Source organism: Vombatus ursinus, unplaced genomic scaffold (genome assembly GCF_900497805.2).
Source record: "Vombatus ursinus unplaced genomic scaffold, bare-nosed wombat genome assembly UNPS02005286.1, whole genome shotgun sequence".
Classification (NCBI taxonomy): Eukaryota; Metazoa; Chordata; class Mammalia; order Diprotodontia; family Vombatidae; genus Vombatus; species Vombatus ursinus.
The window spans coordinates 17392315-17411216 of NW_020945064.1; the positions used below are offsets into that span (position 1 = coordinate 17392315).

At 39.3% G+C, this 18902-nt stretch overlaps 1 protein-coding gene and 2 pseudogenes across 2 annotated transcripts in view; all 3 read right to left on the bottom strand.

The window, feature by feature from the left end:
* Positions 1 to 3768: 3768 nt before the first annotated feature.
* Positions 3769 to 4671, bottom strand: LOC114032397 (annotated as a pseudogene).
* Positions 4672 to 4731: 60 nt separating this feature from the next.
* LOC114031873 lies at positions 4732 to 8382 on the bottom strand (annotated as a pseudogene).
* An 851-nt stretch (positions 8383 to 9233) lies between these two features.
* LOC114032431 (carboxylesterase 3-like) overlaps positions 9234 to 18902 on the bottom strand; it is a 40099-nt gene continuing 30430 nt past the window's right edge. For both annotated transcript variants that reach the window (XM_027847729.1, XM_027847728.1), the window contains exons 12-14: positions 17420 to 17569; positions 14529 to 14607; positions 9234 to 9973 (exon numbers count right to left, since the gene is read on the bottom strand). In XM_027847729.1, coding sequence (XP_027703530.1) covers positions 9787 to 9973; positions 14529 to 14607; positions 17420 to 17569 — 416 coding nt within the window. In that variant the 3' untranslated portion in view covers positions 9234 to 9786. The remainder of the gene's footprint in view (positions 9974 to 14528; positions 14608 to 17419; positions 17570 to 18902) is intronic.

The following is an 18902-nucleotide window of genomic DNA, read 5'->3' on the forward strand; positions in this document are numbered from 1 at the left end:
AGAGAAAAGGGGAATGGTTGGTACATGGAGTAGTCAGAACACACACAACACTTATCAATTAAGTTTGCCATCTCAGAAGGGCTCGGTTAGTGGTGCCCCAAAGCAATTACAATAATGACATCAAAGATCACCATAAGAGAGATAATAATAATATTGAAAAAGTTTGAAATGTTTCCAGAATCACTAAAATGTGACACAGAGACATGATGTGAGCATATGCTGTTGGAAAAATGGTGCAGATAGACTTGCTTAATGAAGGGTTGCCACAGACCTTCAAACTGTAAAAATGCAACATCTGCAAAGTGCAATAAAGTGAAGTGCTCCTGGATGTACAAACCATATACAGAATGAACTGGAGATGGTCAACAAAGGAAAGGCATTGGCAGGTATTAAAGGGGTTCAAGAAAGGCTTCTGGTAGAAGGCAGGATTCTCAAACAGGACCTCAGGGAAGCCAGGAGATGGAGATGAGGACAGAGAGAATTCCAAGCATGGAGGACAGCCTGCGAAAATGCCCGGAGTTGGGCTATGGAGTACTGCATTCATGGTTCAACAAGGAATCTAGGGTAACTGGATGTTCTAATTAACCTCCTTGCCTTGCAGCATAAAAACTATTTTTAGCACATGAGCTTGGGCTATGTGTACATTTGGAGAGTGCTGGGGTTGGGGGGGGGGAAGGGAGGTAGAATGAATGAACATAATAGATTCGCTCAGTGCTCAGTTTTCCAGGATAAATGCTAAAGTATTTGGGAGAACAGTGAGCCATCCTGCTATAATGCCAATACCCATATTGTTTTAATGAAGTCCGAAATAATAAATGGGACAGGTAAACAAAGACTATAGAGCAGAGGTTCCCAAACTTATTTGGTCTACTGGCCCCTTTTCAAAAAAAAAAAGTTACTCAGTGCCCCCCTGGAAATCTACTTTCTCTAACTCTTTAATGTTTTGTCTTTTAAATTTGTGTCATTTAAAAAATAAATAAAAAAGATGCATCTTGAATTTAATAATTTATCGTAAATTTGTGCATTGAAATTTTGATGATGCAACATTGCATCGTATAACCTTATAGTATCATATTGTAAACAAATCACTACAAACACATATTTCTGCCGACGCATGCTGGATGTCCCAAAAATGTACAACACTTACTTGCTAAGACCTGTCAGCAGACTTGAGGACTGATTGGTTGTGACTTGCATTTTTTGTGTGTTTATTTGGAAAATAATGTAATTACTACAACTGTCACACAACAGATGAAACACATATGAATGGTTTTTCAAAATTTTCTTCTCTTCTCTTCTCTCCTTATGCTTCTACTGCCCCCTTATTTTTATTCAACACCCCTCAATTACATCTGAGGCTACTATGCCCCCCTGGGTCATTCCAGCACCCCCTCGGGGCGGAATTGTGGTATTTGGGAACCTCTGCATGGAGAGTGTTACATTTGAATCTGCACTCACCCTCAATGCATGAACCCAACTTTATAAGCCCAAGTGTATAAGTGAGAAAGAGACAAAGGCAGAAGAGGGATCAGCTGGCCTGACCTCCCCCTCCCCCACCTCGATCTAGACTCTACCTGTGACAGGTGAACTCTATTTGCTACAAGGGAGCCACTTAAGCTTGATTAAGCTTCAGGCTCGCTGGGCTCCTTAATTCCATGAAGTTCCTAGGAGCATATACCAAGAGTCCAAATCAATGGGTACAAAGGGAAGAGACCTAAGGGGCAGAAGGGGTGGAAGCTGGAGGCAAAATAATGACTTCCATAATCTAATATTTCATTTCATCCTCTAGTTCAGGACTCAGAACATCAAGGAATTAAAATATTCCTTTTGATCTAAAAACCAAAAATACGGTCACTGTCATTCACCGGCTGAGATTGTTTCCCTGGGCACTTATGGAGAGAATCAGAAAAACCAGTAATGGTAACTCAGTATCAGTGCACCATCTGGTGGCCAGAGCATGTATTGTACTCTGTTCATTTAGATTCCCTTTCAATGGATTTTTGCCCGTGACAATACTTAACCAACCCAGACATCAGCCAAGGTATTTACAACCCGTGTTGATTTGATTATGGTTCCCTGATTATGCACTTGTTATGGACAAGTCACTGAGTCAAGCACTTAGGATACAACAATCCTTATTCACGAAGAGCTTACATTCTGTTCCAGGCACTCTAACATAGGCTAACATTCAATAGTCTAGAATCTTTTCCAGTTCTGAAATTCAATGTTTTAAGGTTCCTTCATTCTATGACATTTGATGATTTTGTGATTCATTTGGCCTAAAGTGCTGGTCTCTCAGAGACAAGACTAGACTGAGGCTGGGATAGGACCAAAGCACATAAGAAAGTTAGTAAGTGGTGAGGGCTGTGTAGGGGGAGGAGCTCCAACTAGGGTCTACACAACCCCAAATGAGAAGACAGTTCCCCTAAGTGTCTCATTATAATCAATGTCAATCAAAACTCATGTATTAAGTGCCCATATATACATGATATTTAACTATTTTACATTTTAATTAGGTACTTGTAACCCTTGCCCATTGGGAAGTTATTATCTAAGTTTAACAGGAGTAACTGTAGAAATGTAATGCTAGAATTCTTTAAAAAATAGTATTTTATTTTTTTCCAATTGTATGTAAAGACAATTTTTAACATGCTTTTTAAAAAAATTTTGAGTTCCAAATTTTCTCCTGCCTTCCTCACCTTCCCCCTCTCTAAGATGGTAAGAATTTTATGTAAGTTAGGTACATGCAATTAGGTACATAATTCCATATTAGTCATGTTGTGAAAGAAGAAATGGGCTCAAAAAAAGAACCACAAAAAATAAAGAAAATGAAAATAGTATGTTTTCAATTGAATTCAGACTCCATCAGTTCTGTGGATAGCATTTTCCATGAGTCTTCTGAAATTTTCTCGGATCATTGTATAGTGCTAGAATTTTGAAGGAACTGGAAATAAATACATAACTATTTAAACAACTGAGGAAACTCCAGCATCTCCAAATGCCTCCAAATAGTAGAGGCAGTTCGGTAAAGAAAAAAAAAGTTAGATTTGGATTTGGAGTCGGATAAACTGGGTCACTATAGCCAAATCTCTTTCTGTGTCTCAGTTTCCTCATCAGCAAAATGAAGGGGATAGATTCTTTGTGTGAATAGAAATTCCCTATACAACATATAAACGTTGTAGTCATTTAATCTTTGCTTGAAGACCTTCTGGGAGAGGCAGTCTAATACCAAGAAGCAGCCTGTTCTCCTTCTGAATAAAAAACTATAATTAGGATATTTTTATTTACATCAAGCCTAAATCCTCTTTTATGCCAAGTTGGCCTCTTATGCCTAGTTCTTTACTCATGGGGCAGAAGTCATATTCCTCTTCCCATGACAGCTCTTCAATAATGCAATAATTATCAAAGATAATTATCTTCTCCAAGAAGTTTTCATTTTTCCACAAGAAAAGAACCAGAGTTCACATCCCACCCTTGCTGCTTCCTATCTATGTGAACTTGAGCCAATCAATCATTCACCCCTTCTGAACCTCAGTTTCCCCATCTATAAAATGAGGGTGTTGGACTCGATGATTTCTAATGTCCCTTCTATCTCTAAATTTATAACCCATAACTCTTTAAAATTTTTTTATTTCTTTCTGTAATTACATGTAAAAACAATTTTAAACATTTTTAGTAAGAAAATATGAATTTAATCATTTACTTTAGCAAGCAAGCAGTTTATAAACACTCAACAGCAGCAGCATCCAATTACAATTTAAAAAGAAATCGAGATTAGTGATTATAATTTGTCCTTCCCTTTCCATAAAAAGGAGAAAAGAAGGAGAAGAAGACTAAGATGAAGATGAAGATGAAGACCAAGACAAAGATGAAGAGATTTGGAAGTGTTGTCTTGAAACACTACAAACCCAAACAACTTGGTTACATCTCCCATCAGGCTTCTACTCATTCTCACTCTCGAATTCTCTTTCTTCCTCACTCTCTCTTTCCTTCAAAGGTATCTCTACTAATGCATCATTTTGCAATAACTCGTATACAAGCATTTTCAATCTAGGAATCCATGGCTGTGGCTTTCCTACTCACGGGTTTGGGTATGTATGATCTCCACTCAGATCCCTTCCTTGAAAAGGGTATTTTTGTCTTAGTTCAATGCTTCATTGATTTTGGTTGGCAAAGTGTCGAAGAGGTCATCTTCTACCACCAGCCTGCTCATCTTGAGGTGTCAATACTGCCCTAGTTGGGCTGGCAGGTGGATCTAGGCAGTTTCCTTTCAGTTCCAGCTGAGCGAGCTATGATAACTGACTGGGATCGAGGTGACACAGTTTTGCCCCAGACTCAAAGTCCCCAGTTTAACACATTTAAACAATTGTTTGGGCAGAATGTGGGCGAGTGGAGGTGGTGGCGGGGGGAGGGGGAATGTTTACAATTTTGTTATGCCACAATTTCAAGCAAGTCAGTCTTTTCAAATGTTGGAAATTGATGACTTCTTCAGTTGTGCCTATGTTATTGGACTTCAGATCCAGCTCCCGCAAATTAGAGAGGCTGAAAATGGCATAAGGGATCCTCTCCAGTTCACAGTTCTGGAGCTGCAACTTGGCTGCTTTCATAATTTTCTTTTTCTTTTTTTTTTTGCTAGGCAATGGGGTTAAGTGACTTGCCCAGGGTCACACAGCTAGTAAGTGTTATGTGTCTGAGGCCAGATTCGAACTCAGGTCCTCCTGAATCCAGGGCCAGTGCTCTATCCACTGTGCCATCTAACTGCCCCCATTCATAATTTTCTTAAGGCTGTTAAGTACCACAAACTTAGTGTAGTCGTTGTGAATGACTAACTTTGTGAGAAAAGGGGCTTACATCTGTGATGTTGGGTGGACTTATGTCAGATTGCTCTTGAAGGTGCCTTAGCTCCCACAGAGACTTCAGTTCTATCATTTTATTGTTCTCAAGAGTTTAAATTGCCTACCAAGTACAACTCCCAAAAGTTCTTAAGCAAGTACACCCAGGTTGGGATTTCAGCCACTTCTGTGAATATCTCGGAGGAAGCTAAAAGCTGTCTGTTCCACCTTAGTGGAACAGTGGCAGAGACTGAGCTTTTGCAGGTTAGACATCTGGGAAGTCTTGGCTGGGACCTTAGCTTTTGGGGTGAGCTCCAGCTTGAGCACGTCAAGGTCCATGATGTCAAACACGGCATCAGGGATCCTCAAGAACATAAAAAGGTATGATTCTTGCTTGTCTTTGGCATTGTGAGAAATGTGACGCCAGAGTTTTTCAAATGTCCACTCATGCTTTAAGCTGATTTCTCTAAGTTTATTTTCACTGACTTTGGACAAGATGACACCAAAAGGCTTAGAGTACAGTTGGTCATACTGGTCGACCATATATAGAAGAAATGTAAAGCCATTCTTGACATCAAGAATGTCACTGAAACTGCTCTCTTCCCTCACATTTTCAAAGGAATACTCCTTCAAAGGCATCCAAAACAACCAGAAGAGGGTATAGAGACAAATAAAACCATATACATAAATAATGGAGATGTAATTGATGAGCAGCTTTTTCAACATATAAGTCATGTTATGGGTACACTCAAACTCCTCACAGCCAGTCAGGTGCTCCACTTCAGGCTTGCAGATATGCTCAAAGCTGATGGCATTGACAATAACCTTCTTTTTTTTTTAGAGCTTTGAGTTCCAAATTCTATCCTTTCCTCTCTTTCCATCCCCTTCCGGAGACAGTAAGCAACCTGATACAGGTTATAAATATGCAATCATGTAAAACATATTTCCACATTAGCCATTTTGCAGAAGAAAACTCAAGCAAAAAAAAAAAAAGAAAGAAAAAGAAAGAAGGAAAGAGAGTGAAAAAGAGTATGCTTTGGTCTGTATCCATCTACCACCAGTTCTCTCTCAGAAAGTGGATAACATTTTTCATCATTAGTTCTTTGGGATTGTCTTGGATTGTTGTATTGTTGAGAATAGCTAAGTCATTCACAGTTCATCATTGTACGGTATTGCTGTTACTGTGTTTAATGTTCTCCTGGTTCTGCACACTTCACTCTATATCAGTTCATGTAAGTCTTTCCAGGTTTTTCTGAAATCATCCTGCTCATCATTTTTATAGCACAATAATATTCCATTGCAACCATATACCACAACTTGTTCAGCCATTCCCTAATTGATGGACATCTTTTCAATTTCCAATTCTTAGCCACCACAAAAGATACTTTTGCATAAATATTTTTATATAAATAGGTCCTTTCCCCTTTTTATCAATCTCTTTGGGATACAGCACTAGAAGTGGTATTGCTAGATCAAAGGGTATGCACATTTTTATAGCCCTTTGGGCATATTGCTCTCCAAAATGGTTGGATCAGTTCACAACTCCACCAACAATGCATTAATGTCTCAATTTTCCTACATTTTCTCCAACATTTATCATTTTCCTTTTCTGCCATATATGCCAATCTGATAAGTATGAGGTGGTACCCCAGAGTTGTTTTAATTTGCATTTCTCTAATAAGCAATGATTTAGAGCATTTTTTCATACGACTATAGATAGCTTTGATTTATTTGCCTGGACACTGCTTGTTCGTATCCTTTGACCATTTCTCATTTGGGGAGTGAGTTCTATTCTTATAAATTTGATTCAGTTCTCCATGTATTTGGGATCAGAGATACTTGTAAATCTCCCTCTCCTCCCACCCCTAGTTTTCTGCTTTCCTTCTAATTTTGGTTGCCTTGGTTTCGTTTGCATAAAACCTTTTTAATTTAATATAATTAAAATATCCATCTTCCACTTTTTAATGCTCTCTATTTCTTGTTTGGTCCTAAATTCTTCCTTTCTCTATAGATCTGACTGGTAAACTATTCCATGTTCCCCTAATTTGCTTATGGCATCATCCCTTATGTGTAAATCATGTGCCCATTTTGACCTTATCTTGGTATACGGAGTGAGTTGTTGGTCTATACCTAGTTTCTGCCATTTTGTTTTCCAGCTTTCCCAGCAGTTTCTTTTGGTCAAATATTAAGTTTTTGTCCCAAAAGTTTATATCTTTGGGTTTATCAAACACTAAATTACTGTGATCATTTATTACAATGTGTTGTGTACCTAATCTATTTCACTGATCCACCACTCTGCTTCTTAGCCAGTACCAAATTGTTTTGATAGTTACCATTTTTAAATATAGTTTGAATTCTAATATGACTAGGCCACTTTCCATCCCATTTTTTTCCGTTGCTTTTTATATTCTTGACCTTTTGTTCTTACAGATGAATTTTATTAATATTTTTTTCTAGCTCTATAAAATAATTTTTGGTTGTTTGGTATGACACTGAATAAGTAGATTAACCTGGGTAGAATTATCATTTTTATTATGTTGGCCTACCCATGAGCAATTATGTTTTTCCAATTGTTTAGATCTGATTTAATTTCCTCCCACTTAAATTTCTCCCACTAGCATAATTTTACTGTTTATTTCCTCCTGTAATTCATATAACTTCTCTTTTAAAAATTTGGATGCTATATCACTTGGTATATATGTTTAGTATTGATATTACTTCATTGTCTATGGAACTTTTAGTAAGATGTTTCCTTGTTATCTCTTTTAATTAGATGTATTTTTGCTTTTGCTTTGTCTGAGATCATAATTGCTACCCCTGCTTTATTTTATTTTTTAAATGTTATTTGAAGATTGAAATACCTATTTTTTTATTAATTTATTTTGATTTATCAACAATCACTTCCATATGCTTTTGAGTTTAAAATTTTTTCCTCTTTCCTCCCCACCCCCTTCCCCAAGACAGCGCACAATCTGATATAGGCTATACATATACATTCCTATTAAACATATTTTCACATTAGTGATGTTGTAAGAATTAGAACCAATAGGAGGAACCACCAGAAAGAGGAAACAAAACTCAAGAGAAAAAAATAGCAAATAGTATGCTTTGATCTGCATTCAAATTCCATAGTTCTTTCTTTGGATGTGGATAGCATTTTCCATCATGAAGCCTTTGGAGATGTCTTAGATCCTTGTATTGTTGGGAAGGGTTGAGTTCATCAGTGTTAGTCATTGCACGATGTGGCTGTTATTGTGTACAACGTTCTCTTAGTTCTCCCTGCTTTATTGTTTTACTTCAGCTGAAGCATAATATGTCCTGCTTTAGCTTTTTACCTTTATTCTGTATGTGTCTCTCTGATTCAAATGTGTTTCTTGTAAACAACATATTGTAGGATTCTGTTTTTTAATCCACTCTGTTATCCACTTATGTTTTATGGGTGAGTTTATCTCATTCATATTCACAGTTACGATTACTAATGGTTTCTTTCCCTCCATCTTATTTTTCCCCTGATTATCCTTTTCTCTCTCTTTACCATGTCCCTTCTCATCAGTGTTTTGCTTCAGACCATTATGTCCCCCCAATTACCCTCCCTTCTATCAGTCCTCCTCCTTTTTTCTTATCACCCTTCCCTCTTATTTCCCTATAGGGTAAGATAGATGTCCATACCCAACTGAATGTGCAAATTATTCTGTCTTTGAGCCAATTCCAACGAGAATAAGGTTCAAGTGATGCTCTGCCTCATCTTTCCCTCCACTGTAATAGATCTTTCACCCCTCTTCATGTGAGATAATCTACCCCATTTTACCCCCCCTTCCCTCTTCTCCCATTGCAATTTTCTTTCTCACTTCTTAATTTTTTTTATATCATCCCATCAAAGTCAACTTATACCCACTGTCTATGTATACTCTGTCTATGTGTACTCCTTCTAATGTCCTAATAGTGATAAAGTTCTTAAGAGTTAGAAGTATCATCTTCCTGTGTAGGGCAGTTAAATCTTATTGAATCCCTTATGTTTTCTCTTTCCTGTTTACCTTTTTATGCTTCTCTTGAGTCTTGTATTTGAAAATGAAAATTTCTGCTCTGCTCTGGTCTTTTCATCTGGAATGCTTGCAAGTCCTCTATTTCATTGACTATCCATTTTTTCCTTGAAGGATTATGCTCAGTTTCACTGGATAGCTGATTCTTGGTTGTAATCCCAGTTCCTTTGCCTTTCAGAATATCATATTACAAGCCCTCTGATATTTAATGTAGATGATGCGAAATCCTTTATAATCTTGACTGTGGCTTCGTAATATTTATTCCATAACTCTTAATGTCCCTTCCAGTTCTAAATCTACAATCCCTTACAGCCCTAAATCCAGGCTTTTTCTTTTTATTATTTTTATTTTTCAAGTTACAAGCATTTTAAAAATTAGTTTTATTAATTTGATCCCTCTGCCATTAAGCAAATCTTAAAAACCAAAGAAACTCCCCAAATCTCTAAATCCTGGTTTGATCTTATGACCTGGGTTGGAATTAGATCTTTGGCAAGTCACTTCAACTGCCTCAGGTCCTTCATTTGTAAAATGGAAATAAAGATACAAATACTACTTAGTTCCTAGGATTGTTGTGCCGATTAAATAAACAGTGACAGTAAAGTTCTTTGAAATACTAGATAAGCACTTACCAGACGTTAAATTCTCACTCTATGCAATGCACTGCGATGGGTGCTAGGAGGCTTTTATAAAGACAAATAAAACATGTCCCTTGCTTCAAGGGCGCCTAAAATAGAGCAGCCAGGTATTTGTTAACATTATCACCATTATTGCTACTGTTATTTTGGTTATACATTTTTGTTTGGTTATATTGGTTGGTTTGTTGTTGTCAATACACACAAAAAGTTTAATATCTTAAAATGATCTCTTTAAATGCCTTGGTCTTGATGTGTTAAGTTAGTTCAGTGTTGGGGAAATCACAACTCTGTGTGCACTTTCTTTCCTTCATGATACGGCTTCACTTTTTCACGAATGAATTTCCCCCAAAACTCCATTTTGTCCTCTTTGAGTTTCCTTCCGACCTTTGGAGTCAAGCTGAGCTCTAGGTGTGGCTCTGATTGGTCATAGAGGGGCCAGTTGGGCAGCCCTTCTCCATTGGGGTCCCTGGAAATTAGGGGAAAAGGAATGAGTGGCTGGAGGAATGTACCATGTCCTTCACAAGCTGCCACAGACACATATTTCCCTGATGGCTCACTCTGTGGCCTGTTCCAACTTCACCCCAGTTGCCTTGCCCTCCCTAAGAATGACTCTTCTTTGAGTCTAGACTAGGTACTAGATTGCAAGGATTACCATCCATCCCTGCCTCTTTCTACTCCCCCTCTGTGTGTTATCTTGCCCCATTAGAACATAAACTTCTCAAGAGTAGGAAACTCCTTGTATCCCCAGTGCTTAGTATGGTTCCTGGCACATAGGAAGTATTCAATAAAGGCTTAATCTAATCTAATCTAGGACCCCTTGTAAAGTAATGACACCTCATATTATTTGGAAGCAAGTGCATGTGATAACACATATGCAATGACAACATGTTTTACATGTGTTGTGTGTTCTAATCCTATAATGGGAGATACTTGACTCTTTGATGAGAAAGGACCCCTTCTCCCCAACTACATTATCTTTCTGAGCATAAGGTATTAAGATAACATTACGGAGGTGCATTGTAACAAGAAATGGGTTGGAGCATCGCAATGTGGAGGACTCTTACTATTGTGATGGTAACCTAGCTGTGGAAGGAGTGGGAGGATACCAGGACTAGTACAAATGCTTGATGGGAAGGGCTAATGGTATAGGTGTTTCTACTCGTGTGACTTTGGGAAGGTTTTCTTCCTCATTCGTAAAAACATGGCGGCTGGACAGGATAACCTCTGATGATGGCAGAGGTTCTTAACTTGGGGTCTGTGAACTTGGTTTTGTTTTTATATTGTAATAATCATATTTTATTATTATTGTTAATAACAATAATGATAGCTAACATTTCTATAGTGTCTACTATCTAACAAGCACTGTGCTAAGCTTAGCAGCTTTTCACAATATTATAATCTCATTCAATCCTCATAATAATCTTGGGAGGTAGGTGCTAGTATTATCCCCATTTTACAGTTAAGGAAACTGAGGTAAACAGAGTTTAAGGGACTTGCCCAAGGTCCCACAGCTAGCAAGTGTCTGAGGCCAGATTTGAACTCAAGTCTTCCTAATTTTGGGCCCAGCACCATCCACTGAACCACCTAGCTACTTGATACAATTGGTTTCCTTTTAAATCCAATGTATTTTATTTTATGCATTTAAAAACAGAATTTAAGTAGGGGACCACAGACTTCACCAGACTGCTGAAAGAGATCACCTATAAGAAGGTAAGAACCCCTGGTTACTGGGTATCAAGAAGCATCCTTGGGACTGGTGTTGGCTGACTTAGCTGTTGAAAGATTGGCCTGGGAGCAGAGATAGAGGCACTGTGCAAAGAAAGCCAGTGGCTGTGGGGACGGTGGTTCTGAAGTGTGTTGGGAGGAGATGGAAAGAAAGAGCAGTATGTTGGGAGAGATTCCAGCATGGAGAGGTTTTAGTGGCTGTATGTAGGGCAGTGAGACAGTGTGTGAAGCCTGGGAGACCATGTGGAAATTGAAACCTGAGGAAGGGCAGGAGTCCTGGGTCAGTGACTGGGTGCCTTCCACCCCTCCTCCATAGCAGTGTGAACTGTGATGAAATGTGGCAGGCCTGATGCTGCCTCATCTAGCTTGTCTGAAATCGTGGACTTTTGAGCTTACTTATCTTCCAACATGAGGAATTTTGTGGGGAGTGTGTGGCAACAAGGTCATGGAAGGCAAAGGGGATCCTGGCACTGTGAAGGTTCAGCCAAGGATAGGCAGACTTAATCATTGAATTTCTCGTGGTCATTTGAGGTCAATAAAACTACACGTGGGGGTAAGGAAAGCAGAGTGAGGGAAATGCACAATAAACAAGGTCAAAGTTCCCACCAGGAACTAACAGAGAGGAATGCAAACAGTAACTTTATGGTAGGTGACTGGGATAGGAGCTAAATATCTGGGAATGCCAATTTGTTCTCCTCAAGGTCTAGCTGGGGGCAGTGTAATTGATCATATGGTGAGCATCCTGCTATCCTAAGAACTATTCTAAAAGGGGCAGTAGACTTCAGTGGCCGGACCTGGAGTGAGGAGTTCAAATTTTGCCTCAGACACTTATTAGTCGGGCAAGTCACTTAACTTTTGCCTGACTGAGTTTCCTCAACTGTAAAATGAGGATCACAATAGTACCTACCTCTCAGGGTTGTTGTGAGAATCAAATGAGATCATATTTATAAAGTGCTTAGCACAGAGCCTGACACATAGTAAGTGCTTAATAAATGTTTCTTTTCTTCCCTTTCCTTTCTCTATTCCTTTTCATTCAGGTATGGGCTTGAAGAGCTGTACTTAAGTTTGTCTTTTGGGTAAGAACTGAACACAGAATTACAGAATTTTAGAGTTGAAAGGGGAATCTCAATGGCTATCTAGTTCAGACTACACTTGAAAAAAGTACTGTAACATACTTAACCAGTGGTCCTCCAGTCTCTGCTTGATTTCTTCTATGGGGGAACTTGTCGCTACTTCCTATATAATTCTACATATATACATACATACATACATATCTATATCTATATCTATCTATATAAATATATATATATATATATACATACATATATATAGCATTTATAAAGCACTTTGGAGGCAGCAAGTGGCTCAGTGGATAGAGCACTGGGCCTGGAGTCAGGAAGACCTGAGTTCAAATTCAGCCTTAGACACTTCCTAGATGTGTGACCCTGGGCAAGTCACTTAATCTCTGATTGTCTGACAAAAATGGATCCACTGGAGAAGGAAATGGCAAACCACTCCACTGTCTTTGCCACAAAACCCCAAATGGGGTCATGAAGGGTCAGACATGACTGAAATGACTGAACAACAACAGCAAAATAAAGCACTTTAATATTTACCGAGTAATTTCTATATGTTATCTCATTTGATCCTTGCAACAACTCTGTGAGGTAGGCGTTATTATCTCCTTTTTACAGATGAGGAAACTGAGGTTGACAAAGGTTACCTATCTGACATTATTATCTTTATGAGTGCTATTTTGTATCTTGATTATATCTGGTTCATGATGTTCATATGAAAGCTTTCTTTTTCTTTGTGGGGGCAGAGCAAACATTTAATATATTGCTTATACTGCTGTGCTATCTTCACAAAAATTAAAAAAAACAACTTGCCCAGACTCACACAGCTATTAAATGTTTGAGGGAGAATCTGAACTCATGTCTTCCTGACTCTGAATCCAGCACTTTTCCCACTATACCATCTAGCTTCCTCTATATAGGAAGTTCTAATTGTTAAGATATCTATAAAATGTCCATTTTGTGATTATCTGTGAAGTTGTTTGGGAACTGGGGTGAGAACAAGCATTTATTAAGTGCCTACTATGTGCAAGGAACTGTCCTAAATGCTTTACAGAGATCTCATTTCATTCTCACAATGACTCTGGAAGGTAATTACTATTATCCTTGTTTTACAGTTGAAGGAACTGAGGCAGACAGAGGCTAAATGACACATAGCTAGCAGTTGTTTGAGGTTATATTTGAATTCAGGTCTTCCTGACTCCAGATCTAGCACTCTATTGATTAAAGTCACCTAGCTGCCTTCATATCCTTTCCTTTAATGAGTAGTGAGCTGTTTTGAAAGCCTAGGCAGGGGTCATCTAAACCAAGAAGGTCAGATGATTAATAACTGGGATGATAAGGTAGCCAGTGTCAACAACCATGACATAAGCACCAGTCTCTCTCTTCCTCTGAAAGTGTTGTAGTAATCTTATCAAAAGAGAACCAGGGAAAGTTCTTGGGCTGATTTTTCTACATTTGCCTTTGAACTTCAGAGCCAACTGTTGTCAGAAAGGAGAGCAGGAGAGCCTGAGGAAATCTCTTTGAAGCAAAGCAGTATAGTTCTGAGGTCTCTGGTTACCCAGATAGATTTCTCTGGGGGTCTGTAAATGGGTTCTCCTGCGCTGTATGTATCCCTGGGAAAAATCTCATGCTTTTTATAAGATGGTAGGCTTGTCCTATAAGCTGCCAGAGGTCTTAAGGCACAGCATATGTCAAAGGACAAAGTAGTAAAGACATAACGTAAGTAAAGGGTCATAACGTAAGAGACAACCTTGTTAATACTTTCTGGACCCTTCTTAGTTCTCTGAGGTATATTTGTGGGTTGTAGGACCTTGCAGTTAGAGGTCATAGGACCCTAACATTTGAGGGTACAAAGGAACATGGCTGCAAAGAGAAAAAAAAAACCAGGAACCACAAGAATCTTTTACAGGAGGCTAGGAAGCAAAGGTTAGGATTTAAATTTCCCCCCAGCTGAGACTGAAAGCTCAAACTCTAGTAGACTAGAGATGGAGTCCTCTTCTCTACTACTTATAACAAAGATTATTTCTGAGATAACAGTGACACTGGCCCAGTACTTTGAAGCAGGGACAAGGGGAGAATGTGAGTCTCTGAGATGATGATTCTGCCCAGTTCTGTGGCTTCCAAGTAATGGATTCAAGTATCCTAAGATCTTCCTCAGAGACCATCCTAGAATCAAGAGGTTCCTCCTTTGTGTAGGGTGATTATCTCCATCTTACTTACCCATTCCGAATGAAATTGGCCCAGTATCTCATCATTATTCTGCTTAGCTGTTTCTCCTCCTCAGTGGAGTCTGGAAAAGCTGAAAACATAATCATTTCTCATGTAGTCAAACCCAATTGGCATCGTGAAGAGCTTGATGCAACAAAAACTATCAGAAATTCACATTCAAGTCACACTGCACATCTCAGAAACACCTGAGCCTGACCAAAAGATTTGTTGTTCATTGAAATCATTGTACTTAAGGGGAAACTCCTAATTTTTCCATGAAAACTCTGACATACAGACATGCAGGGTAGGAAATAGTTTTAGAATTATAAAATTCTCTAACAGATTATATGGACAGCTGCCCTGCAGGCTTCTGGTTAACCATGTATACTAGCGTCAAAATCAGAGAGTGATCCTGTATTTTACACTTGATTTTACTCAGTAAGTGATTTTTTCTGTAGCCCCACATAACAAACCTCAACCTCTTTTCTATCTCTATGTGAAGAAGCTCATGAGTTCAAAAGTTCAATCTTGCTCTCTGAAGAGTCAGATTCCCTCTTGATCACTTTTAATTAAAGAAAAATTCTGAGCTGAAGTTTAGAAGTTCAATTATCTAATAAACCATTCCAATTCCATGAGAATTGCTATCTCAGCATCATCTGCAAACCACTTTGTGCCAAGGAAAGCTTATTATCCCACATAACCTCAGTTTCTGAGAAACTCTATGGCATTTGTGTGTTACCCCCGAGGAGCAAACTAGCTGACCTTGTTCCATCTTAGCATCCCACCTTGCCAATTAAAGGTGGTCTTTTGTCCTATTCCCAGGCACTCATGAGGCTGCTACTCCTAGTCTACTGTCACTGGCCTAGGAATGAAGCTGGGTCCTATATATTCACAAAACATTTCCTAGAGATAGAGAGGGGTGGTGGCCCTGATCCCACATGCATGTGTATGCCGGTTTTCTTTAATGTAACCATAACCAATTATGATTCCTTACCCCCATGATTCTGCCAATGTTATAACCAATGGTGTGATCTCCTCACCTATTATGTGCTTTTCTTTGTTCTATGCTTATAAACAAGGAGTTGTATCTCCTCTAATTGCCTCTAATTGAGGCAATCATCAGTCTACTTTATTGGTTGGTTGTGCCCCTGCTAACATACCATTACCATGCTTGAAGTGTGCCTTTGTTTACCTTTTTATTAAATTTAACTAATGACACTAGCTCAGCATTTGGGTGCTTTTAGAATAATGAGTCAATTCTCTTATTGGCCACTGAGCAGGAAGAGCCAATGGCTCAGTGCACCTTTAAAAAAGTATTGATTCTTCCCCTGTCTTTCTTCCTTTGACCAACCAGGAACATCCTGTAACTCTAGGACTTCCCATGAGCACGGCTCTTCTAACACGTTGGAAGTATTGTCATTATTCTCACATGGCAGCTAGAACTGGTCCTCATCTAGGTTGTCTTGAACCTGGACCTTGGGATGCTTCTTCTGCTTTCTGTTTCTTTGCCTGATGACAGGTTACCAGGCAGTGATCCTGAGATGGACATTTCCAGAGTGGGGGGCCACTTTGTAAGTTTGAGAGGTCTAGAGATACTAGATCCTCAGTTGGCAGAAGAGGTGTTCCCTACATTTCCTGATGAGCTTATACATTAAAGAAGATGACCACTGATAAGAGGAATAATCTCAAGGCCTGACCGGGCTTGTCAGAAGACATGAACCTGGAAGGGATTGTTTGGACAGGGCAGAGTTAAGGTGAAATGTGATAATGTCTACTCAGGGTCCTGTAAATTACATTATGCCTTGATGCATTAAGTATAAACCTCTCAGGAGAGTATAAGAATACACACAGATACACATACACACACACACACACGGACACACACACACACGTAGTTAACCTCTTTTAAGTCTTTCTCTTAGTGCGTATTTGTGAAAGCCCTGTCTTAATATTAAGTTTTTCTTTTGTATGTAAGAAATAAATACCTGCCCCATCCATGATTTACATTGTATATGGAATACAAGTCTACTCTGCTTTTTGGGGAGATCCTAGATATGAGCCAAACCTAAGCTTTAAGTAAGTCTTCCTTAGGGAGCAGTGGAATGAGTCAGAGTATGAGAAAAAGAATTTGACCCTTCTTCTAGGTGGTCAGGATTCCCCTATGACTAAACCCAATCACCATGTTCATGGGTTCAGAAGTAGTAGATGTAGTCCACGGGACTTTTTTTTTTTTGAGACTGGATCTCCCAATCTTGCTCAGACTGGAAGTACAGTGTCCATTCAATACCCGATCCCACTATTGATCCACACAGGAGCTTTGACCTACTCCTTTACATCTTGGGCTTGTTTGATCCTCCTTAGGAAGCCTGATGGCCCCCCGCCCAGGAGAGTTCACCATATTGGTGCCATACTTAATGTAGACACCCAATTGGCTGAACCCAATGCAGGTCAGAACTCCTAAGCCCAGGCTATCCACCATCACCACCTTCCTGGAAGCAGGGATTACAGTCATGTGCCACCACACCTGGCAACTGCTTTTTAGTATTATTGCTTTTCTTTGGAGATCTCTAAGTCCCTAAGAGCAGCTGCAATGGAAAGTGGGACTCCAATATCTTTGGGATAGTGTGGCTAGTATTACATGTGTGTTGGCTGATTGCTGAATGGATTTCACAATAATCGAAGTCTTCTTCTATATTGAGATTTTAATTATAAAACCCAACATTTAATTATCAGTTTAATCTGCCCTGAGATTGTATGTTCTCCAACATATATACACACACATATGTCTTAACTACCCACAAAAGATACTAAGTTCTTTAAAGAAAAACTGTATCTTTGTATTTCTCACAATTCTAGACACACAGTAAATATTCAGTAAATGCTGATTGATATATTTTCCTTACCCAACATGGAGCGCTCATCTGTCATGAAAGGGCCTCCAAAAATGAATGTGAGCTCAGCTGAATGGTCAGATTTTACAAAAGCAGGTTTGATCTTATTGAAAGCACTTGGCCGATGCTGGAATTCATAAAAGTAGACTGGAGCACCAGAATCTGAAGGAAAAGAGCCAAGGAGAAGCCTGGAGTTAGGAATCTGAGGCTATTGGGCAGGACAAGCCCATTATGTTGGGCTGGGCAAGCCCATTTTGTTTCAATGTTGTTTGTTGTCTCTGCCCTCTGTTACATGTCCTTCATTGTGAAGAGGATCAGTGACATCAAGGGTGATATTTTGACTTGCACCTGAATTGGATTTAAGTGAGGCAGGGCTGTGCAAAGTTGTCAGCCTCACTTTCTCCTCCAGAGTCATGGAAGTTCCAGTGGCAGGACAAAAGTCAGGATGACTGGCCACAGCCCAGGATGCAGCGGATGACCTCAGCATCTTCAATGTCTGACCAAGCTTGTAAGCACTTCATAGTGCCTGCTTCAGCTGTCTTCATAGCCCCTGGAACAAATTGTTCTCACCCTCCCATTCTGCCAGGGGAAGTCTTCACAAGCTTGGGGTAGTATCTTTTGTGGGTAGCCAATTGGTTACCCTTACTCTGCTTTAGCCCGTATGCCTAGATGGTTTTACCCGGGTGGCCATTGTGCATGCTACAGCTTCTTGGAGCCACAGGTGAGAGGTGAGTGCTAGGTGGACACCAAAGGTGGGTGAGCAGCCCTGAAAAGGCTCAGCAAGTCCTCATACCAGAGGTGCTAGTTCTCCCTGAACATCTATTGTTAAAGCACTACAAAACTACCTTTGAGGATATTAAGTGAAAAACCCATCTCTCCAATAAGAACACAGAACCAGCTATTTCTGACATTCATCTTGAAGAGAAATTCTCATGCTCTCAGAAGGAAGGAAACAAGCATTTATTAAGCACCTACTATTTGCTACTCACTGGGCTAAATCTTTTACAGATATCTCATTTGGTTCTTACAACAACCTTGGGGAGTAGGTATTATTATTTCTGTTTTGTAGTTGAGGAAACTGAGGCAGGCAGAAGTTAAGTGACTCATTCAGGGTCACATAGCTAAGTAAGTTTCTGAGGCCAGATTTGAACTTAGGCCTTCCTGACCCTAGGACCAGAGCTCTATCCACTGTGCCACTTAGATGTCTCTAAAAAGAATTTGTTATTACTATTGTAACATACAATATCATAATTAATAACAAATATGGTACCACTATTTCAAGGATCCATGATTTCCTTGGTTTAGATATTCTGTCCTCCCATGTGTGAACTTAGTAAGCTCATCTCCTGGTTGCCAACCTTCAGGTGATAAGTGATTTTGCACTTAGTAATTTTCGCAAGGTCACACAGATAGCAAATGGCAGAAAGAGGATTTGAACCAAGCCCCTCTAACTTGAAATCAATCTGTGCTATAGCAGAGGTGGAGACACAGATAC